At 47.3% G+C, this 25,218-nt stretch overlaps 1 protein-coding gene across 16 annotated transcripts in view; it reads right to left on the reverse strand.

Annotated features, from left to right (window-relative positions):
- The window catches only part of LOC106595753 (serine/threonine-protein kinase WNK1), a 173,364-nt gene that overhangs the window by 56,399 nt on the left and 91,747 nt on the right, over window positions 1-25,218 (reverse strand). For all 16 annotated transcript variants that reach the window (XM_082964186.1, XM_082964199.1, XM_082964198.1 and 13 more), the window contains exons 4-8: window positions 24,982-25,202; window positions 22,881-23,038; window positions 7,951-8,039; window positions 2,182-2,401; window positions 1,721-2,000 (exon numbers count right to left, since the gene is read on the reverse strand). In XM_082964186.1, the coding sequence (XP_082820312.1) occupies window positions 1,721-2,000; window positions 2,182-2,401; window positions 7,951-8,039; window positions 22,881-23,038; window positions 24,982-25,202 (968 nt within the window). The remainder of the gene's footprint in view (window positions 1-1,720; window positions 2,001-2,181; window positions 2,402-7,950; window positions 8,040-22,880; window positions 23,039-24,981; window positions 25,203-25,218) is intronic.

The following is a 25,218-nucleotide window of genomic DNA, read 5'->3' on the forward strand; positions in this document are numbered from 1 at the left end:
AGAGAAATCCAGATCAAGAGAGCCATTGAGAGATATATGATATCAACTACATTGTCTTCCTGATTTCCTGGCGCATTCTCGATAATCATAGAATATACAGTGCATTCAGAAAGTATTCAGACCCTTTGACTTTTTCCACTTTTTTATTTTTTTACATTACAGCCTTATTTTAAAATTGAGTAAATCGTTTTGTCCCCCTCAATCTACACACAATACCCCATAGTGACAAAGCAAAAACAGGTTTTTAGAAATATTTGCAATTTTGTATTGTATTTTTTTAAAGACTGAAATATCACATTTACATAAGTATTCAGACCCTTTGGCAGCGATTACAGCCTCAGGTCTTCTTGGGTATGACGCTACATTATTGGCACACCTGTATTTGGGGAGTTTCTCCCATTCTTCTCTGCAGATCCTCTCAAGCTATGTCAGGTTAGATGGGGAGCGTCACTGCACAGCTATTTTCAGGTTTCTCCAGAGATGTTCGATCGGGTTCAAGTCCGGGCCCTGGCTGGGCCACTCAATGACATTGAGACTTGTCCCGAAGCCACTCCTGTGTTGTCTGTGTGCTTAGGGTCTTTGTCCTGTTGGAAGGTGAACCTTCACCTCAGTCTGAGGTCTTGAGCACTCCGGAGCAGGTTTTCATCAAGGATCTCTCTGTACTTTGCTCCGTTCATCTTTCCTTTGATCCAGACTAGTCTCCCAGTCCCTACCGCTGAAAAACATCCTCACAGCATGATGCTGCCACCACCATGCTTCACCGCAGGGATGGTATTGGCCAGGTGATGAGCAGTGCCTGGTTTCCTCCAGACCTGACGCTTGGAATTCAGGCCAAAGAGTTCAATCTTGGTTTCATTAGACCAGAGACTCTTGTTTCTCATGGTCTGAGAGTCCTTTAGGTGCCTTTTTGGCAAACTCCAAGCGGGCTGTCATGTGCCTTTTGCTGAGGAGTGGCTTCCGTCTGGCCACTACCATAAAGGCCTGATTGGTGAAGTGCTGCAGAGATGGTTGTCCTTCTGGAAGGTTCTCCCCTCTCCACAGAGGAACTCTGGAGCTCTGTCAAGAGTGACCATCGGGTTCTTGGTCACCTCCCTGACCAAGGTCCTTCTCCCCTGATTGGTCAGATTGGCGGTTCCAAACTTCTTCCATTTAAGAATGATGGACGCCACTGTGTTCTTGGGGACCTTCAATGCTACAGATATTTTTTGGTACCCTTCCCCAGATCTGTGCTGACACAATCCTGTCTCGGAGCTCTATGGACAATTCCTTCAACCTTATGGCTTGTTTTTTTCTCTGACATGCACTGTCAACTGTGGGACCTTATATAGACAGGTGTGCGCCTTTCCAAATCATATCCAATCAATTGAATTTACCACCGGTGGACTCCAATCAAGTTGTAGAAACATCTCAAGGATGATCAATTCAAACAGGATGCACCTGAGCTCAATTTCGAGTCTCATAACGGGTCTGAATACTTATGTAAATAAGATTTTGTTTACATTTTTTAAATAAGTTAGCAAAAATGTATAAAATCCTCTTTTACTTTGTCATTATGGGGTATTGCGGGCAGATTGACGCAATTTTTTATTTATTTAATACATTTTTGAATAAGGCTGTAACGTAACAAAATGTGGAAAAAGTGAAGGGGTCTGAATACTTTTCTGAATGCACGGTAAATAAATCACATCCCTGAGTGAGACGCTGTGCCTAGTCCACATACATGTCATGGAGGTGTTGGCCTGTTGGTACTGCTGCTGGTCCATCTCTGGGTCCTCCTTCTCAGTCCGGGCTATGGGGGGCTGGGGGGGTGACTGACTCTGCTGGGGGGATCTGAGGGCCTCTGCTGCCTGTAGGGGCTGCTGCTGCTTCTGATTCCTCTTCTCCAACTCCTCTCTGACCAGCTGCCTCTGTTCTCTCTTCTTTTGGATCAGAGACACTCGGTCTTTGATGGCCTTGGCCATCGTCTTGTGGTCTCCCTCGCACACATAGCCAGACTCAACCTGTTGGGACAGGAGAAGGAACAACCATGACTAGTCAATCTGTTTTAACAGTCACCACAAGATCTCTCTCAGTGATGAGCTTCTACACCTCTATCCAGCCACCTTTTTCATTGATGTTGTGGTTTTGTTATAACAAAAACACACGGTATCAATCGATCAACCAACCAACAATAAACCGTACCATTTCCTGTGCCACATCTTCGGGGAAGTCCTTATTGAGGTCGAAGGAGAACTCGATGGCTTCGTTGTCCTTGTACTTTCCCTTCAGCTTCTTAACGTCTTCTATCCTCAGCCACAGTTTGATAGCGATCATCTCCCCATCGTCCTCCTCGGCCAGCTCCACACGGACACCAGTCTCCTCCTGGAAGAACGCATGGCTCAGCAGGATCTTAATGACATATCTGTGGCAGTGGAGGAGGGATGGGGAAGAGAGAGGGGGAAAATAGAGAGAGGGGAAGAGAGAGGGGGAAAATAGAGAGGGGGAGATTGATGAAAGAGTTTAGCATGAACAAACAAACAAGGTCAAAACAGGTTTTATTACATTCAATAAGTTCGGCATGGTGCATGATTAATCTATTAGCCCATTTACAGAGGACATTACACAACTCTGTGTGGGCTGGCCTAAAGGACTGCAATAGAGCTGTGTGCTGACATCTAGTACTATGGCTTATTGATATCCTAGAATAACTATGTATATTTACTATCCATAAATTATCAATCACTATGTATATTTACTATCCATAAATTATCATAAACGCTATGTATATTTACTATCCACAAATTATATCCCATATTAACTATGTATATTTACTATCCATAAATTACATCCCATATTAACTATGTACAGTCGTGGCCAAAAGTTTTGAGAATGACACAAATATTAATTTTCACAAAGTTTGCTGCTTCAGTGTCTTTAGATATTTTCGTCAGATGTTACTATGGAATACTGAAGTATAATTACAAGCATTTCATAAGTGTCAAAGGCTTTTATTGACAATTACATGAAGTTGATGCAAAGAGACAATATTTGCAGTGTTGACCCTTCTTTTTCAAGACCTCTGCAATCCGCCCTGGCATGCTGTCAATTAACTTCTGGGCCACATCCTGACTGATGGCAGCCCGTTCTTGCATAATCAATGCTTGGAGTTTGTCAGAATTTGTGGGTTTTTGTTTGTCCACCCACCGCTTGAGGATTGACCACGAGTTCTCAATGGGATTAAGGTCTGGGGAGTTTCCTGGCCATGGACCCAAAATAGATGTTTTGTTCCCCGAGCCACTTAGTTATCACTTTTGCCTTATGGCAAGGTGCTCCATCATGCTGGAAAAGGCATTGTTCATCACCAAACTGTTCCTGGATGGTTGGGAGAAGTTGCTCTCGGAGGATGTGTTGGTACCATTCTTTATTCATGGCTGTATTCTTAGGCAAAATTGTGAGTGAGCCCACTCCCTTGGCTGAGAAGCAACCCCACACACATGAATGGTCTCAGGATGCTTTTCTGTTGGCATGACACAGGACTGATGGTAGCGCTCACCTTGTCTTCTCCGGACAAGCTTTTTTCCCGATGCCCCAAACAATCATAAAGGGGATTCATCAGAGAAAATGACTTTACCCCAGTCCTCAGCAGTCCAATCCCTGTACCTTTTGTAGAATATCAGTCTGTCCCTGATGTTTTTCCTGGAGAGAAGTGGCTTCTTTGCTGCCCTTCTTGACACCAGGCCATCCTCCAAAAGTCTTCGCCTCACTGTGCGTGCAGATGCACTCACACCTGCCTGCTGCTATTCCTGAGCAAGCTCTGTACTGGTGGTGCCCCGATACCGCAGCTGAATCAACTTTAGGAGACGGTCCTGGCGCTTGCTGGACTTTCTTGGGTACCCTGAAGCCTTCTTCACAACAATTGAACCGCTCTCCTTGAAGTTCTTGATGATCCGATAAATGGTTGATATAAGTGCAATCTTACTGGCAGCAATATCCTTGCCTGTGAAGCCCTTTTTGTGCAAAGCAATGAAGACTGCATGTGTTTCCTTGCAGGTAACCATGGCTGACAGAGGAAGAACAACGATTCCAAGCACCACCCTCCTTTTGAAGCTTCCAGTCTGTTATTCGAACTCAATCAGCATGACAGAGTGATCTCCAGCCTTGTCCTCGTCAACACTCACACCTGTGTTAACGAAAGAATCACTGACATGATGTCAGCTGGTCCTTTTGGGATTCAGTTCATTTGCATGGCAAAGAGGGACTTTGCAATTCATCTGATCACTCTTCATAACATTCTGGTGCATATGCAAATTGCCATCATACAAACTGAGGCAGCAGACTTTGTGAAAACTAATATTGGTGTCATTCTCAAAACTTTTGGCCACGACTGTATATTTACTATCCAGAAATTATATCCCATATTAACCATGTATATTTACTATCCATAAATGATATCCTATAATAACTATGTATATTTACTATCCTATAATAACCATGTATATTTACTATCCATAAATGATATCCTATAATAACCATGTAATTTACAATCAATAAATTATATTCTATAATAACTATGTATATTTACTATCCATAAATTATATCCTATAATAACTATGTATATTTACTATCCTATAATAACCATGTATATTTACTATCCATAAATTATATCCTATAATAACTATGTATATTTACTATCCTATAATAACCATGTATATTTACTATCCATAAATTATATCCTATAATAACTATGTATATTTACTATCAATAAATTATATTCTATAATAACTATGTATATTTACTATCCTATAATAACCATGTATATTTACTATCCATAAATTATATCCTATAATAACTATGTATATTTACTATCCATAAATTATATCCTATAATAAGTATGTATATTTACTATCCATGACTCGGACAACGGGCATTATTGAAGGCACAATGTTACCTCTCAGGACATCTTATCATCATGTGAGGCTCAGCTGGTAAGTGTCTTTGGATAAATGTGCATGTCTGCTAAGTTCATTATTATATTACAGTGATGTTTAATGCATGACTGAGCAGAATACATGTGCAGCACAGGGTGCAGCACAGGGTGAAGCACAGGGTGAGCTCACACTCACACACAAAAACATGTCAGTTTATGGATGAATGCAGTGTTTACACCTCCAGTAAGGTGATGGATCATCAATGTAGGCCGACTAGGCACCAACAAACCTAATCAAATCAAATGTTATTTGTCGCATGGTAAACAGGGTGTAGACTAACCGTGAAATGCTGACTGACGGGTCTTCCCAACAACGTAGAGAAAAATAGAAAGATAATAACACCAGGAATAAATACACAATGAGTAACAATGAGTTGATGTGCAGGGTACGAGGTAACTGAGGTAGCTATGTACATATAGGTAGGGATAAAGTGACTAGGCAACAGGATAGATAATAAACAGTTGCAGCGGCGTATGTGGGGCGGCGGGTAGCCTAGAGGTTAGAGCGTTGGAATAGTAACCGAAAGATTGCAAGATCGAATCCCGGAGCTGACAAGGTAAAAAGCTCTCCAGGAACAGGGTTGCAGAGCCCTGCACTAGTGAGTCTAGTTTAAATAGCAAACATACTATTATTGTTGAGACCGACCGCATAGTTAAGTCATACATTTCATGCATCGTTAAGTTAACCTCAATCATTAACCTGTCATTCTTCTGGTACTTTAGACAGAGCTGTATATAAATCAGTGTGAAAAAACAAGGCTATAGTCATGATATCAAACACAGTGAGAATGTCTGCACAGTATAGCCAGCCTTTCCATGCATCGTTGAGTTAACAAACCTCAACCATGCAACATTAGTTTCAAGTACCAGGAGAATGACAAAGTGGGGAAAAACCCAAGGCTTTAGTTTAAATAGTAAACATACAAATGATGTTGTTAGACAACATAGTTTAAGTCGGTCTTTTTATCCATTGTTCTGTCTAAAACCTCAAGCATGCATCATTAAGGACCCAGAGCGAGGAAAAAACATTGCTTGATTATACTTAGACTAGTGGCAGTAACATCCTAGCCACATATTAAAAGCTTTACTGCACTTTTCTTTTCTCAAGGGTGGAGTTAGTTTTTGTTGCATGGTGTTGCATGGTGTTGTATGATATGTCTATAATACAAACACAGACTTTTATTAGAATGACAATAAAAGAGAGATGAAGCCTACTAGTAGGAGACAGCATAGATGTATTAATCCAACTGGCGGCTTGGCTACTGAAACCACATTTAAACTGCTGGGGATTTGATGATCTCCCAGTGTTCATGCATTGTTAAACAGCTAGCACCCGAGGTAGACAGCCATGTCACCATCAACCTTTCCACTGCTTCATCAGTGAAACATCATACCGGGGTTTCATCTTACAACAAATTACCAAATATTGATGCTTGCATTCCTCCCCACATTTCATATTTCAATGCACTAATGCAAAATTGTTGCCCTTGGTTCAAGGCCTGAACAGCCTGCACAGTGCAAACACAATGCAGTATAGCAGAGTGATATATTGATTTCTTAGCTGTGTGTGAGAGAGCAGTCTTTCCAGCTCTCTCTCTCAATGACAAATTCATTCACTACTCAACTGGCCTCACTGAGTAAATTTGACCTTCAAATGCAAACTTTAAAAAGACACCCAGTATATACCTTTCAAATACTGAGGTGTAGTAAAACATCTCAGAAAAACTCATCAACAAAGCCTTCTTTGACAGGATTTACATGTAGTTAAACATGAAGGCTGTAAATCTTCCTGAGAGTGACTGTAGTAAAACATGACTGATGACCATTTCAACAAAAATACATTACAAAAAAAAGTGTCCTTCAAAACAAGTCAGTTTGTTCCCCGACTAGGCCAGGTGGATTCAAGCTTTTTCAGCAGGGACCCCATTTTTTACGGTAGAATCAGGGGACCCTATTATTTTCCCATTAATATCTTGCGACCTCACCACAAATCTAATGACAACCTTACACTCAACAAATAACCTTCAATTCAATGCAATTTGTCAAGGGAGCATTTTAAATCTGTACGCCTCCTTCTGTGTGTTGTGATGTTTTAGGTCACTTTGAGTGTTTCGTATCCCAGAATGTGCTGCGTTTAATTGATTTGCTTAAAAATAAAAACACAGAAAACAAGTTAAAGAAATCAAAAAGCAATGAAAAGGAGATCGTCAAATGAAGCTGGTTTTGTTTGTGGAGGTCAAGACTCTCTTATCAAAATGAAAATAAACCAAAATATATTTATTCAATACAATTGTATCTTTCAAATGATCTTTCTCCAAAAAGCTTTGGATATTGTCCCATAAAATATTTGCTACTGTTAATTTGTATTGTATTTTGGCGACCGCACTTCAGTGTCGCGACCCCGACTTTGAAGAATACTGCTCTAGACTAAATCATCCAAAAACTGACACGTAGTCAAGGCAACCATGAGTGACATTCATATTTAACAGTGGTGAGGGGTTTTGACAGACAGGTAGTTGTCAGCTAGAGACAGTAATACAGGTTCAGTTCCTCTTGTTTTGGTTCAACAGGAACAGAGAGTGGAAAAGGAAACACTCTGTCCACAAACTGTGGGAGATTTATGTAGTGATTCACGTGTGGTGTGTGTGTGTGTGTGTGTGTGTGTGCGTGCCTTGGTGCTGGGCCTGTTTGTAGAACTAAGCAGCAGGCTGACCAAGGCCTTCAGGCCACCCTCAGACTCTGAACATCATGTGTGTGTGTGTGTGTGTGTGTGTGTGTGTGTGTGTGTGTGTGTGTGTGTGTGTGTGTGTGTGTGTGCCTTGGTGCTGGGCCTGTTTGTAGAACTAAGCAGCAGGCTGACCAAGGCCTTCAGGCCACCCTCAGACTCTGAACATCATGTGTGTGAATGACAGATGAAAGGACAAACAGCACCCCAAGGTGTGTGTGTTTGTGTACAGAATACACACACACACACACTAGCTCACCTCTCATCTTTGTTCTGGCGGATGCATCCCTCGATGATTTCCTTCACTTCTGGTATGGCTACCTTGTCAAAGCTGGCCGGTTTGACTCCCTGTGGGGGCAGAAACACAGGAGAACATTAAATCAATGTGCCAGCTGAAGCATGAGGCCGACAGAGACCCCCACTTCACCTCATTATGGAGCAGGGGGGCGTCCAGTGGAAAGATCAAGGCCAAGGAATCAAGAGAGAGAAACAGCAACAAAGTGAGCGAGAGAGAAAAAGAGAGGAGGCCTCAGTTACAAAACTACTTCTGATCCAGTTAGCTTTCAATTCTGGTTGAGCGTAGCAGTGGGTCATTTTCCTTACGACAGGGACCATAAAAGGGTGTGTGTTGTGTGTTTTGTGGGCCCCAGTGAGCTCTAAACAGCCAGGGTAGCCAGCCGTGTTGATTTAACTCAGGGAGTGTGTGGTGTGGCAGGCATGAATCTCTAGCTGAGACAGACTTGGAAGTCTGTCACTGGCTCAGCCCAATGTAGCCCAAGTCTGGCTCGAGACGCTCCAGTAAACCTGGGCCCCAAGCATAACGGGATCAACATAGAAACATACGTGTGAACACAACATGTGAGCCCCATTAGCCGACCATACAAACATGTTTTACTGGACAGCATTGATCAAATCAGGAACAGCTGGGTGTCTTTCCCCTGAGATAAACATGTAAACAACCCGTCTCTCACAACTTGGTGACAAGTCTATTTTCAGACACCATTAGAACACACACCAATACTTTCAGACGCAGATGGAAGCAGCATCTATAGAAAATAGATGACCAGCTCATTTGATCGAAATCAGGCCAAATAAATACTGTATTTCCACCATTCAGCATTTTATCAGATGCACAACCTTTACCAAAAAGGTCCTGGTCAGGGAGGACAAATGGTTCTAAGAGAGTGTCTTGAAGCGCAGGACTTTAATAAAGTCCACATCAAGAGGATTTAGTTGTTGAGATGAATAAGTCCAGCCCAACATCAGGGCAGTGAGAATCAAGAGCAAGTCATCCTCCTGATACCAAGCTGATCAATATAACCTGAACCCAAGGCAAGTCATCCTCCTGATACCAAGCTGATCCATATAACCTGAACCCAAGGCAAGTCATCCCCCTGATACCAAGCTGATCAATATAACCTGAACCCAAGGCAAGTCATCCTCCTGATACCAAGCTGATCCATATAACCTGAACCCAAGGCAAGTCATCCTCCTGATACCAAGCTGATCCATATAACCTGAACCCAAGGCAAGTCATCCTCCTGATACCAAGCTGATCAATATAACCTGAACCCAAGGCAAGTCATCCTCCTGATACCAAGCTGATCAATATAACCTGAACCCAAGGCAAGTCATCCCCCTGATACCAAGCTGATCAATATAACCTGAACCCAAGGCAAGTCATCCTCCTGATACCAAGCTGATCCATATAACCTGAACCCAAGGCAAGTCATCCTCCTGATACCAAGCTGATCAATATAACCTGAACCCAAGGCAAGTCATCCTCCTGATACCAAGCTGATCAATATAACCTGAACCCAAGGCAAGTCATCCTCCTGATACCAAGCTGATCAATATAACCTGAACCCAAGGCAAGTCATCCTCCTGATACCAAGCTGATCAATATAACCTGAACCCAAGGCAAGTCATCCTCCTGATACCAAGCTGATCAATATAACCTGAACCCAAGGCAAGTCATCCTCCTGATACCAAGCTGATCAATATAACCTGAACCCAAGGCAAGTCATCCTCCTGATACCAAGCTGATCAATATAACCTGAACCCAAGGCAAGTCATCCTCCTGATACCAAGCTGATCCATATAACCTGAACCCAAGGCAAGTCATCCCCCTGATACCAAGCTGATCAATATAACCTGAACCCAAGGCAAGTCATCCTCCTGATACCAAGCTGATCAATATAACCTGAACCCAAGGCAAGTCATCCTCCTGATACCAAGCTGATCCATATAACCTGAACCCAAGGCAAGTCATCCTCCTGATACCAAGCTGATCAATATAACCTGAACCCAAGGCAAGTCATCCTCCTGATACCAAGCTGATCAATATAACCTGAACCCAAGGCAAGTCATCCCCTGATACCAAGCTGATCAATATAACCTGAACCCAAGGCAAGTCATCCTCCTGATACCAAGCTGATCAATATAACCTGAACCCAAGGCAAGTCATCCTCCTGATACCAAGCTGATCAATATAACCTGAACCCAAGGCAAGTCATCCTCCTGATACCAAGCTGATCCATATAACCTGAACCCAAGGCAAGTCATCCTCCTGATACCAAGCTGATCAATATAACCTGAACCCAAGGCAAGTCATCCTCCTGATACCAAGCTGATCAATATAACCTGAACCCAAGGCAAGTCATCCCCCTGATACCAAGCTGATCAATATAACCTGAACCCAAGGCAAGTCATCCTCCTGATACCAAGCTGATCAATATAACCTGAACCCAAGGCAAGTCATCCTCCTGATACCAAGCTGATCCATATAACCTGAACCCAAGGCAAGTCATCCTCCTGATACCAAGCTGATCAATATAACCTGAACCCAAGGCAAGTCATCCTCCTGATACCAAGCTGATCAATATAACCTGAACCCAAGGCAAGTCATCCTCCTGATACCAAGCTGATCAATATAACCTGAACCCAAGGCAAGTCATCCTCCTGATACCAAGCTGATCCATATAACCTGAACCCAAGGCAAGTCATCCTCCTGATACCAAGCTGATCAATATAACCTGAACCCAAGGCAAGTCATCCTCCTGATACCAAGCTGATCAATATAACCTGAACCCAAGGCAAGTCATCCTCCTGATACCAAGCTGATCAATATAACCTGAACCCAAGGCAAGTCATCCTCCTGATACCAAGCTGATCAATATAACCTGAACCCAAGGCAAGTCATCCTCCTGATACCAAGCTGATCAATATAACCTGAACCCAAGGCAAGTCATCCCCCTGATACCAAGCTGATCAATATAACCTGAACCCAAGGCAAGTCATCCCCCTGATACCAAGCTGATCCATATAACCTGAACCCAAGGCAAGTCATCCTCCTGATACCAAGCTGATCCATATAACCTGAACCCAAGGCAAGTCATCCTCCTGATACCAAGCTGATCAATATAACCTGAACCCAAGGCAAGTCATCCTCCTGATACCAAGCTGATCAATATAACCTGAACCCAAGGCAAGTCATCCTCCTGATACCAAGCTGATCCATATAACCTGAACCCAAGGCAAGTCATCCTCCTGATACCAAGCTGATCAATATAACCTGAACCCAAGGCAAGTCATCCTCCTGATACCAAGCTGATCAATATAACCTGAACCCAAGGCAAGTCATCCTCCTGATACCAAGCTGATCAATATAACCTGAACCCAAGGCAAGTCATCCTCCTGATACCAAGCTGATCAATATAACCTGAACCCAAGGCAAGTCATCCTCCTGATACCAAGCTGATCAATATAACCTGAACCCAAGGCAAGTCATCCTCCTGATACCAAGCTGATCAATATAACCTGAACCCAAGGCAAGTCATCCTCCTGATACCAAGCTGATCCATATAACCTGAACCCAAGGCAAGTCATCCTCCTGATACCAAGCTGATCAATATAACCTGAACCCAAGGCAAGTCATCCTCCTGATACCAAGCTGATCCATATAACCTGAACCCAAGGCAAGTCATCCTCCTGATACCAAGCTGATCCATATAACCTGAACCCAAGGCAAGTCATCCTCCTGATACCAAGCTGATCCATATAACCTGAACCCAAGGCAAGTCATCCTCCTGATACCAAGCTGATCAATATAACCTGAACCCAAGGCAAGTCATCCTCCTGATACCAAGCTGATCAATATAACCTGAACCCAAGGCAAGTCATCCCCTGATACCAAGCTGATCAATATAACCTGAACCCAAGGCAAGTCATCCTCCTGATACCAAGCTGATCAATATAACCTGAACCCAAGGCAAGTCATCCTCCTGATACCAAGCTGATCAATATAACCTGAACCCAAGGCAAGTCATCCTCCTGATACCAAGCTGATCAATATAACCTGAACCCAAGGCAAGTCATCCTCCTGATACCAAGCTGATCAATATAACCTGAACCCAAGGCAAGTCATCCCCTGATACCAAGCTGATCAATATAACCTGAACCCAAGGCAAGTCATCCTCCTGATACCAAGCTGATCAATATAACCTGAACCCAAGGCAAGTCATCCTCCTGATACCAAGCTGATCCATATAACCTGAACCCAAGGCAAGTCATCCTCCTGATACCAAGCTGATCAATATAACCTGAACCCAAGGCAAGTCATCCTCCTGATACCAAGCTGATCAATATAACCTGAACCCAAGGCAAGTCATCCTCCTGATACCAAGCTGATCCATATAACCTGAACCCAAGGCAAGTCATCCTCCTGATACCAAGCTGATCAATATAACCTGAACCCAAGGCAAGTCATCCTCCTGATACCAAGCTGATCAATATAACCTGAACCCAAGGCAAGTCATCCTCCTGATACCAAGCTGATCAATATAACCTGAACCCAAGGCAAGTCATCCTCCTGATACCAAGCTGATCAATATAACCTGAACCCAAGGCAAGTCATCCTCCTGATACCAAGCTGATCAATATAACCTGAACCCAAGGCAAGTCATCCTCCTGATACCAAGCTGATCAATATAACCTGAACCCAAGGCAAGTCATCCTCCTGATACCAAGCTGATCAATATAACCTGAACCCAAGGCAAGTCATCCCCCTGATACCAAGCTGATCCATATAACCTGAACCCAAGGCAAGTCATCCTCCTGATACCAAGCTGATCAATATAACCTGAACCCAAGGCAAGTCATCCTCCTGATACCAAGCTGATCCATATAACCTGAACCCAAGGCAAGTCATCCTCCTGATACCAAGCTGATCCATATAACCTGAACCCAAGGCAAGTCATCCTCCTGATACCAAGCTGATCAATATAACCTGAACCCAAGGCAAGTCATCCTCCTGATACCAAGCTGATCAATATAACCTGAACCCAAGGCAAGTCATCCTCCTGATACCAAGCTGATCCATATAACCTGAACCCAAGGCAAGTCATCCTCCTGATACCAAGCTGATCAATATAACCTGAACCCAAGGCAAGTCATCCTCCTGATACCAAGCTGATCAATATAACCTGAACCCAAGGCAAGTCATCCTCCTGATACCAAGCTGATCCATATAACCTGAACCCAAGGCAAGTCATCCTCCTGATACCAAGCTGATCCATATAACCTGAACCCAAGGCAAGTCATCCTCCTGATACCAAGCTGATCAATATAACCTGAACCCAAGGCAAGTCATCCTCCTGATACCAAGCTGATCAATATAACCTGAACCCAAGGCAAGTCATCCTCCTGATACCAAGCTGATCAATATAACCTGAACCCAAGGCAAGTCATCCTCCTGATACCAAGCTGATCAATATAACCTGAACCCAAGGCAAGTCATCCTCCTGATACCAAGCTGATCCATATAACCTGAACCCAAGGCAAGTCATCCTCCTGATACCAAGCTGATCAATATAACCTGAACCCAAGGCAAGTCATCCTCCTGATACCAAGCTGATCAATATAACCTGAACCCAAGGCAAGTCATCCTCCTGATACCAAGCTGATCCATATAACCTGAACCCAAGGCAAGTCATCCTCCTGATACCAAGCTGATCAATATAACCTGAACCCAAGGCAAGTCATCCTCCTGATACCAAGCTGATCAATATAACCTGAACCCAAGGCAAGTCATCCTCCTGATACCAAGCTGATCAATATAACCTGAACCCAAGGCAAGTCATCCTCCTGATACCAAGCTGATCCATATAACCTGAACCCAAGGCAAGTCATCCTCCTGATACCAAGCTGATCAATATAACCTGAACCCAAGGCAAGTCATCCTCCTGATACCAAGCTGATCCATATAACCTGAACCCAAGGCAAGTCATCCTCCTGATACCAAGCTGATCAATATAACCTGAACCCAAGGCAAGTCATCCTCCTGATACCAAGCTGATCCATATAACCTGAACCCAAGGCAAGTCATCCTCCTGATACCAAGCTGATCAATATAACCTGAACCCAAGGCAAGTCATCCTCCTGATACCAAGCTGATCAATATAACCTGAACCCAAGGCAAGTCATCCTCCTGATACCAAGCTGATCAATATAACCTGAACCCAAGGCAAGTCATCCTCCTGATACCAAGCTGATCAATATAACCTGAACCCAAGGCAAGTCATCCTCCTGATACCAAGCTGATCAATATAACCTGAACCCAAGGCAAGTCATCCTCCTGATACCAAGCTGATCCATATAACCTGAACCCAAGGCAAGTCATCCTCCTGATACCAAGCTGATCAATATAACCTGAACCCAAGGCAAGTCATCCTCCTGATACCAAGCTGATCCATATAACCTGAACCCAAGGCAAGTCATCCTCCTGATACCAAGCTGATCAATATAACCTGAACCCAAGGCAAGTCATCCTCCTGATACCAAGCTGATCAATATAACCTGAACCCAAGGCAAGTCATCCTCCTGATACCAAGCTGATCAATATAACCTGAACCCAAGGCAAGTCATCCTCCTGATACCAAGCTGATCAATATAACCTGAACCCAAGGCAAGTCATCCTCCTGATACCAAGCTGATCCATATAACCTGAACCCAAGGCAAGTCATCCTCCTGATACCAAGCTGATCCATATAACCTGAACCCAAGGCAAGTCATCCTCCTGATACCAAGCTGATCAATATAACCTGAACCCAAGGCAAGTCATCCTCCTGATACCAAGCTGATCCATATAACCTGAACCCAAGGCAAGTCATCCTCCTGATACCAAGCTGATCCATATAACCTGAACCCAAGGCAAGTCATCCTCCTGATACCAAGCTGATCCATATAACCTGAACCCAAGGCAAGTCATCCTCCTGATACCAAGCTGATCAATATAACCTGAACCCAAGGCAAGTCATCCTCCTGATACCAAGCTGATCCATATAACCTGAACCCAAGGCAAGTCATCCTCCTGATACCAAGCTGATCCATATAACCTGAACCCAAGGCAAGTCATCCTCCTGATACCAAGCTGATCAATATAACCTGAACCCAAGGCAAGTCATCCTCCTGATACCAAGCTGATCCATATAACCTGAACCCAAGGCAAGTCATCCTCCTGATACCAAGCTGATCAATATAACCTGAACCCAAGGCAAGTCATCCTCCTGATACCAAGCTGATCCATATAACCTGAACCCAAGGCAAGTCATCCTCCTGATACCAAGCTGATCAATATAACCTGAACCCAAGGCAAGTCATCCTCCTGATACCAAGCTGATCAATATAACCTGAACCCAAGGCAAGTCATCCTCCTGATACCAAGCTGATCAATATAACCTGAACCCAGAAACATTGATGGGAATAGGAGCCAGGAACACAGACTCAAACACGGAAACGATTTTAAAAAATAACTCAACGAACCAAACCCTTCCTCTTACTACCTCAGTCTCTTCTCTGCAGAACCCCCCCCCCCCACACACCCCCCCCATCAGAAAGTCTTATAAAAAGAAAACTGTCAAAACAGTAGAGAAGAAAAAGTTCCAGAGAAAGGTAGAGACAGAAAGAGAGAAAAAGAGATTGAGAAAGAGACTTACCGGGATGTGAGAGTGAGAGACAGGTCCAACAGACAGAGAGAGTTGGACTCACTAAACTGATGTAACCTGGTACATTGAGTTCTGCAGGCTCTGTCCTTTACAGTTCCCAACACAGTGGCTTCTCAGTCTTTACAAACCCCCCCTGTCCCTCCAATCTAGAACCTCTGTCCTTATATAACATCACACACACACACACCTCCTAGAGATTCCTGGGCCAAACAAAGTAAGGGATGACAGCGGAAGAGGTAATGGAATTAAGGAGGACCGGTATTCCAATAACAGGGTGATTAAAAAGGCCTCATTACGGGTGAAACTCTCACAGCGAATAGAGGTCCTTTAAGCCGGTTACATGCTGGTTCCTTTCTGCCCCTCACAGAACAGCCAACAATGGAGAGAGAAATGAAAAGGTACATTTAAAATGTTTAACAAAGGACCAGAGGCAGAGGGAGGCTGGAGAGAGTTGATGTGAGGACGGTGTGGGTGGACTAGCTAGGTATGTGGGGGTGAATCCTGTCTTCCAATTAAGTCAAATGGTCACTTAGCCAATAGTGATTCGCCCCATTGTGTAAAGAGAAAAGGACTAATTATGATCTTTAAAAAGGTCCAACGCAGCAGTTTTTATCTCAATACCAAATCATTTCTGGGTAACAATTAAGTGCCTTAGGGTGACTTCAAACAAAGAAGCAAAAATATAGCCTCTTAGCAAAGAGACATTTCTAAAGCAAGAGAGGTTTGGAACGCTTTCTTATTGGTCTATTAACTCATTTACCGCATGGTGATGTCACCATGGAAGGCCAAAACTCCATCCCAACAAAACATGCAGAAATGTCAAAACAGCTGTTAATTTTCCAAACAGCTCTTACCCTAAAGGGGCATGATCATTATGTTGTAAATGTCACAGTATTACTCCAACCTAATGTTTTGACTGCACTTGGCCGTTGACTTGACTTTCCAGCTCTTTATAATTGGAGTGTTAACATCAGTTCTCAAAGCTGTGTGTTGCTTTTATAATTCAGAGTACAATTCATATATAAACGTCAGTTTTTTAATTGCTCTTAAGAATCCGTCCATCCGGTCTGGCAGATTTATATAGTCCAGCTCTCCAGAAAACAAACGAAGGGATGAAAATACCCCGGACATTATATACAAATGACTGGACTGGGAGCAAGCAGCTGTGTACCAAATGGCACCCTATTTTCTAGATGAGCCCTGGTCAAATTGTAGTGCACTATTTAGGTATTAGGGTGGCGTTTGTGACGCAGCCAGTGGAACTGTCACTGAGGGTAACAGTCTGAGGCAGGAGGCTGTAATAAGCGTCGTCTACAGAGCTGGGAGAACAGAGAGACAGGGGAGAGAGACGGGAGCATGCTGGGTCATTATATACCATCAGCGTCATCTAGACACTGTCTGGATTGTGTGTGTGTGTGTGTGTGTGTGTGAAAGTAACATGACAAGACATTATTTTCTTGGGTTGCAGCTCTACAGTCACCGACACAGTCTGTCTAAGAGTCAAAGAACTTCATTTTTAACTTCAGTACTTCACATGAAGCCAATTTCTAACCTGACATGATGTATCCACACAACTTTCCTAAGGCAAAATACTTCCAAGAAGTAATGTGATGGATCACTGAGTTGGAGTTACGGGATTGATTCCCAATTGGTCAACAGACCTCTCTTGGTTACTTCAGCACACATTGCTTCCTCTTAACCACATCCAAGGAAATGCCATCGGTTACACGTTAGTTCCCAGCAGCTAAAATCCATACCAATCTGATAGACGGTTAAAGTATTAATAGTCCTGTATTCCCATGACAAATCCCTACTCTGATCTCTGATCCCACAGGAGAATGGCATGCAGAGTCACAGTGACTGGGGGGGAGGGGGGGTCCAGAGAAGCTGCTCTGTCATTATCATAACACAGGATTTACGTCTCCCAGACAACCCTGTGTGGTGACCCCTAAAGCTGAGGTCACCCACCGCCGCAACCAGCCATGACGGTCAATAAGCACGGTGCAGGGTTCCTCACTGACTAGCCGTCTGTCTGTCCTGTACTTAAAAATCATTGGGATTTCCTAAAAAGCTTACTTTAGACTTACACTGATTACATGGAGTAATTTTGAGTACATAGGAGCTTGGTTTTGACCCGCAGGGCTATGTAAACATTATATCACAATGAAGAGATCTGTTAAAGAGAAGAAAAAAGACTGTCACATCTGTCTGCATGATGAGATCATCTCATGGCAGTAACACTCAGCTCAAAAACACATTGATTACAATTCCCATCCACCCAGCCACCCACCCGGCCATCCACCCACCCACCCGCCATCCACCCACCCACCCGGCCATCCACCCACCCGGCCATCCACCCGGCCATCCACCCATCCACCCGGCCATCCACCCACCCGGCCATCCCTACAATTGTTTCTGGTTTCAGAGCTGTGTTGTGTCGTGTGATTGGATTTCAGCTGATTAAAACACCTCCAAGACTATAAGGAGGGATCAACGCTTTACAGATGAACTGGTGTAAAGGGGAGGGCAGCCCCCAAAACATAGTCCTGTCTCCCCTCAGAGAACGTCTTCCAGCCTTCCCCTGTCCACTAGAATGCCAAGCACTAGAGGAGGTGGCATCCTTTAGCTGCTGTCTACAACTCTCCACAGTCCCCTTTCCAACAGGCCATTATGGAAGCCATTCACAGCTAACATGAGGGCTGTGTCATTCCTCTCTCCTTCTCTCCCTCCCTGGGATTCTGTGGCCCCTTGGGGGGGGGGGGGTACAGGAGGAGGGGAGCCGGTACAGAGGAGGGGGGGGGAGGGGAGCCGGTACAGAGGAGGGGGGAGGGGAGCCGGTACAGAGGAGGGGAGGGGAGCCGGTACAGAGGAGGGGGGGGGAGCCGGTACAGAGGAGGGGGGGGAGCCGGTACAGAGGAGGAGGGAGCCGGTACAGAGGAGGAGGGAGCCGGTACAGAGGAGGGAGGGGAGCCGGTACAGAGGAGGGAGGGGAGCCGGTACAGAGGAGGGAGGGAGCCGGTACAGAGGAGGGGGGGGAGCCGGTACAGAGGAGGGGGGGAGCCGGTACAGAGGAGGAGGGAGCCGGTACAGAGGAGGGGGGGAGCCGGTACAGAGGAGGGGGGGGAGCCGGTACAGAGGAGGGAGGGGAGCCGGTACAGAGGAGGGGGGGAGCCGGTACAGAGGAGGGAGGGGAGCCGGTACAGAGGAGGGAGGGGAGCCGGTACAGAGGAGGGAGGGAGCCGGTACAGAGGAGGGGGGGAGCCGGTACAGAGGAGGAGGGGAGCCGGTACAGAGGAGGAGGGAGCCGGTACAGAGGAGGGAGGGGAGCCGGTACAGAGGAGGGGGGGAGCCGGTACAGAGGAGGGAGGGGAGCCGGTACAGAGGAGGGGGGAGCCGGTACAGAGGAGGGGGGGAGCCGGTACAGAGGAGGGGGGGGAGCCGGTACAGAGGAGGGGGGGGAGCCGGTACAGAGGAGGAGGGAGCCGGTACAGAGGAGGGGGGGAGCCGGTACAGAGGAGGAGGGGAGCCGGTACAGAGGAGGAGGGAGCCGGTACAGAGGAGGGAGGGGAGCCGGTACAGAGGAGGGGGGGGAGCCGGTACAGAGGAGGGAGGGGAGCCGGTACAGAGGAGGGGGGGGAGCCGGTACAGAGGAGGGGGGGAGCCGGTACAGAGGAGGGGGGGAGCCGGTACAGAGGAGGGAGGGGGGGAGCCGGTACAGAGGAGGGGGGGAGCCGGTACAGAGGAGGGGGGGGAGCCGGTACAGAGGAGGGGGGGAGCCGGTACAGAGGAGGGGGGGAGCCGGTACAGAGGAGGAGGGAGCCGGTACAGAGGAGGGGGGGAGCCGGTACAGAGGAGGAGGGAGCCGGTACAGAGGAGGGGGGGGGAGCCGGTACAGAGGAGGGAGGGGAGCCGGTACAGAGGAGGAGGGAGCCGGTACAGAGGAGGGAGGGGAGCCGGTACAGAGGAGGGAGGGGAGCCGGTACAGAGGAGGGAGGGGAGCCGGTACAGAGGAGGGAGGGGAGCCGGTACAGAGGAGGGGGGGGAGCCGGTACAGAGGAGGGGGGGAGGGGAGCCGGTACAGAGGAGGGGGGGAGGGGAGCCGGTACAGAGGAGGGGGGGGAGCCGGTACAGAGGAGGGGAGGGGAGCCGGTACAGAGGAGGGGGGGGAGCCGGTACAGAGGAGGGGGGGAGGGGAGCCGGTACAGAGGAGGGGGGGAGGGGAGCCGGTACAGAGGAGGGGGGGAGGGGAGCCGGTACAGAGGAGGGGGGGAGGGGAGCCGGTACAGAGGAGGGGGGGAGGGGAGCCGGTACAGAGGAGGGGGGGAGGGGAGCCGGTACAGAGGAGGGGGGGAGGGGAGCCGGTACAGAGGAGGGAGGGGAGCCGGTACAGAGGAGGGGGGGGAGCCGGTACAGAGGAGGGAGGGGAGCCGGTACAGAGGAGGGGGGGAGCCGGTACAGAGGAGGGGGGGAGCCGGTACAGAGGAGGGGGGGAGCCGGTACAGAGGAGGGGGGGAGCCGGTACAGAGGAGGGGGGGAGCCGGTACAGAGGAGGGGGGGAGCCGGTACAGAGGAGGGGGGGAGCCGGTACAGAGGAGGGGGGGAGCCGGTACAGAGGAGGGGGGGAGCCGGTACAGAGGAGGGAGGGGAGCCGGTACAGAGGAGGGGGGGAGCCGGTACAGAGGAGGGGGGGAGCCGGTACAGAGGAGAGGGGGAGCCGGTACAGAGGAGGGGGGGAGCCGGTACAGAGGAGGGGGGGAGCCGGTACAGAGGAGGGGGGGAGCCGGTACAGAGGAGGGGGGGAGCCGGTACAGAGGAGGGGGGGAGCCGGTACAGAGGAGGGGGGGAGCCGGTACAGAGGAGGGAGGGGAGCCGGTACAGAGGAGGGGGGGAGCCGGTACAGAGGAGGGGGGGAGCCGGTACAGAGGAGAGGGGGAGCCGGTACAGAGGAGGGGGGGGAGCCGGTACAGAGGAGGGGGGGAGCCGGTACAGAGGAGGGAGGGGAGCCGGTACAGAGGAGGGGGGGGAGCCGGTACAGAGGAGGGGGGGGAGCCGGTACAGAGGAGGGAGGGGAGCCGGTACAGAGGAAGGAGGGGAGCCGGTACAGAGGAGGGAGGGGAGCCGGTACAGAGGAGGGAGGGGAGCCGGTACAGAGGAGGAGGGGAGCCGGTACAGAGGAGGAGGGAGCCGGTACAGAGGAGGGAGGGAGGGGAGCCGGTACAGAGGAGGGAGGGGAGCCGGTACAGAGGAGGGAGGGGAGCCGGTACAGAGGAGGGGGGGGGAGCCGGTACAGAGGAGGGAGGGGAGCCGGTACAGAGGAGGGGGGGGAGCCGGTACAGAGGAGGGGGGGGAGCCGGTACAGAGGAGGGAGGGGAGCCGGTACAGAGGAGGGAGGGGAGCCGGTACAGAGGAGGGAGGAGCCGAGGAGGGGAAGTCAGTGAGTGACAGTGGGAGATGGGGCCTGTCTGTGTGTTGAAGACATGACAGAGAGAGCCTTGCTGACACTGAGGACAACTGGAGGACTGAGTTTATGTTTTAGGTAAAAAGCTCAGTGACAGGAAATAACTTAGATTAACAACTCAGCCAGCCTTGAAGAAATGTGATTCGGAAGAGAACCTAACACAAAACCTCTATGGTATTTGGAGTATTTCAGGATTGCTCTTCCTGCAGAATGATTTCACCAGTGTGGGGGTTAGCCTACCTATACTGGCTTTATTGGTTGACTGAGGAATTCCTACACTTAAGGTCAGAAAAGGCTGTCTGGATGAATCACAGAACCGTCTGAGGAAGCATGGAATGCAGACAGGTTTGCCCTCTACTTCTCTCAGCACAGTAGACCCACCATCTCCCCCTACTGGTGACCTTCACAGAACCCCTCACTGAGCCTCTGGGTTTGTCCCCTAGGGTGCCATGGGCCCTGGTGAAAAGTAGTGCACTACTGTATATAGGACATAGGGTGCAGTTTGGGACAGTCAGAAAGCCTTCCTCTTTTTCCATCTATAGCAGTAGCATCATGTGACCGTGGCCACGGCTCCATCTAAACCAGACAGAGCTCATGACTGCTTCTATTTTACCAGGCCGGAGAGGAGAGTAAACAACCCAATCTGAGGAGAGAGAAAATAGAAAATGAAAGGTCCTCAGTTAATAAGAGATGAGATAAAGAGATGTGGGGTGGCGGAGGCGGGGGAACCTAGGGCGATTATACAGAGGAGAGGCAGTAAGCACAGGACTAGCCTGGTCCCAGATCTGTTTGTGTAGTCAGCACCAACAGATCTGGGAACAGGTTAGCACAGGAAGGCCATGCCTCGTCACACAGCCACTGATGATGAGGAGTAACAGCACTCAAATGTCCTCTCTGCACTCAGGAAGGCCTTCCTCATTCTCAGTGCTTGGTAATAGTAATACAATATGTTTACCAAATCAGCACACGGGCTAGACCAGCACATTAGGGGACCTATTGTAAACATCTCAATTACAACAAATAAAATGTGTGCTGTATGTGAATACAGGCCTGGATTCTGTAGTGGAGTGAAGCGCTCGTTCCCTGGCAACCAGACTAGCAACAGTAAAAGTCAGATAACAGATCTACATCATTATTATCAGTTATTAATCACATTCAGAGTTTTGACAGTTGAACCCTTGTAAAAACCTGACCATATCATAGCTAGACGCTCCTCCCAGTGTCAGAGTCCTAGTTCAACAGCTATGGCAGACATCTGAATGGTGGAAGTCATTGCCAAACTGCGGAGGCGAATGTTTCCCCAATCTCAACATGGTAAACGATATGCTGCTTACTGGGGTTGGCTGGGTGACTATAGGGAATGGAGAATACCTGGCGGTGGTGTTAAACTCTCTGCCCCCAGGGGGAGGTGGATGAGGACGTGGAGTCCTCCTCCCTAGTGATCAAACATGAGCTTTATGATCGACTGAGACCATAAAGAACAAACCACACAGACAGACAGGCCTAGTGTATGTGAGACTGACTGCAACCCAGAGGAATGAGAGACACAGAGAGAGATAGAACAAGAAAGAACAAGAAAGAACTAGAGAGGGTGGAAAAGAGGAGAGGAAGAGAGGAACGGCAGGTAGAAGAAGACAGAATAACAGTAATTGGCAGTGACATCCAGAAGGGAAGAGGATGGAGGGGGGAGGGGCTGGACCAAGGCGTTTTAAGATGGAGGACACTTACGCTGGTGACTCGGCGGTAGATCTGTGCAGCGTTCTGGCACTCGGAGTAGGGGTACTCTGAGGTGGCCATCTCCAGCATGCACATCCCAAAGGCATACACATCCACTGACTCGTCATACTTCTCCTCATACATCTCAGGGGCCATGAACTCTGGGGTACCTTGAAACGGATCAAAACGGAACGGGTTCAGAACTCTCTGTGCCTCACACTGCTGTGTCTCCTCCGGCCCAACTCACCCAGGAGGGCCAGAGGGGAGAGGAGGAAAGAACGAAGCCACGGGACAGGCCGCCGACGTACCCCCTGCGAGGAGAGAGAGAAGAGAGAGCGGAGAGGGGGAATGGTGGGAGCAAAATAAAGAAAGAAAATAAATAAAAAAGAGAAGGGGGAAGCTGGCTTCAGTTTAGTCGGAATTGAAACAAGCACAAGTTTTTCTCTGTAAGGCCTTTTATTGGGGCTGAGAGAGAGAAGGGGGACAGGTGCACAGAACATGCTGATTGGCCCTTGTGCTGATACTTTATAATCAAGCAATTGGGAGCAGTCTGGTCAGAGAAGACTCAAACAGGAGAGGGGTTGAGAGGACGACAGGTTGTTAGCCAGACAGACAGGTAAATGTAAGGTCAATCCCCTCCCCATTCAGACTGATTGGATAGCTTTGTAACAGGTGAGTCTGAAATAGCCAATCGAGGGCCTTTATTACTACATTTGTCCTACTGGTGCGGTTATCAACGTAGCTATGGAACTAACTTGTATCAAAACCTCACATTCCACAGAGAAACAGGACACGTCTTAGTGTCACGTACCTGTTAGTTGACCTGTTGGAAGCAAAGGTTAGAGTAGGTTGGTTAGGACTGAGATAAGCCTATCCCATAGCTAGTGACTGAACTAAACAGCTCTGTTCCGTGCACCTTGTGACACTGGTATGAAGCAAAGGTCTTACACAGAAGAACTAGTATTTAGAATTTGGGAAATGTTTATTCAATGTTTATTTTCACTTACCAGAACCACTTACTGTGACTGCAGTACATATGATATTATTATCCAGTACTGCAGAATGAGGGAGAGCCTACATGTTTTAAATACTCAAGAGCATAGATAGACAAAAAAGAAAACAGGTTGATTAAGGGGAAAAAGCTAGATGAGCAGATAGAGATGGCCGTATCAGGTGATCTTAACACGCTGAGGGGGAGAACACAAAACCCAGGAGGAAAACGTTTTAGAGAGAGAGATATTACAAATGGCCCCCTATTCCCTACACAGAGCCCTATGGGAGCCCTATGGGCCCTGTTCAAAAGTAGTGCACTATATAGTGAACAGGGGGCCATTTCAGGCACATTCATCATCATTGACAGCATGTGTATCTTAGACTTTAAATCAGTCTTAAAGTAAACAAACCACAGGTCTCCACCCAAACCCAAAGAGAAAATATGTTTTTTACCCACAAAAGAGGAAAACTCCACATTTATTGTCAACATTTGTGTGATTTCACGATGTGGCTAAAGACCTGCTGTCATTAGGGCAATTTACAAGCTCCAACACACCACAGTTTATGGAAAGTTAGAGTGCTTTCACCTGCTTAATATGAATTTCAATGAGCTTTTTCTGGTGTAACTGATAGTTTTCAGATGGGGAAGAGAGACCAAAAGGTGTTTTCCCCTTGTTAAAACAGGGAACTGGCTGGCGCCGGGGTGGCTCCCCAGTTTCACCCCGAGACCAGTCAAACACAACCAGCCCTGGAGGAAACTGGAGGCCCACGGAGTACTGCGGTCAGGGAGAGCCAGGCGCTGAAAACCTGTGGTCGGCTCACGACAAACAGTGGTTGGAATCTTAAACACTTTTAAAAAACAAGTCAGGAGTGAATTTAAAATATATTTGACTTTTATCCAGTCCTTCCAACCCCGCCCTAACCCGTCCACCCGAAACCCTCACATTCCATTCCAGAAGGTGTCAATTTAAAACCGAATATATATATTGTTAATATATTTTAAATTCAACCAACTGTGGGGAGGTCGGAAGGGACGGGGGAAGGGATCTGGCTTTGACACGGGTATTGGAGTGGAAGGTGAAAGGTCAAAAGGTCAGTAAATCAGCCTATGGGGTCGTACCTATGACACTCTTGGCGAAGGAGGCCCGTTTGAGCGTAGCCAATCCCAGGTCTCCTATCTTGACGGAGCCAGTGGGGCCGGTGATGAAGATGTTGTCACACTTCAGGTCCCTGTGAATGATGGGAGGGGCCCGGGTGTGGAGGAAGTGGAGCCCCTTCAGGATCTGACGACACCAGCTACGCAGAACCTTGATCTTCATCACCTTGAACCGCTTCAGATACCTAGAACACAATAACA

The sequence above is a fragment of the Salmo salar genome, chromosome 17 (genome assembly GCF_965601325.2).
Source record: "Salmo salar chromosome 17, fSalSal1, whole genome shotgun sequence".
NCBI lineage: Eukaryota > Metazoa > Chordata > Actinopteri > Salmoniformes > Salmonidae > Salmo > Salmo salar.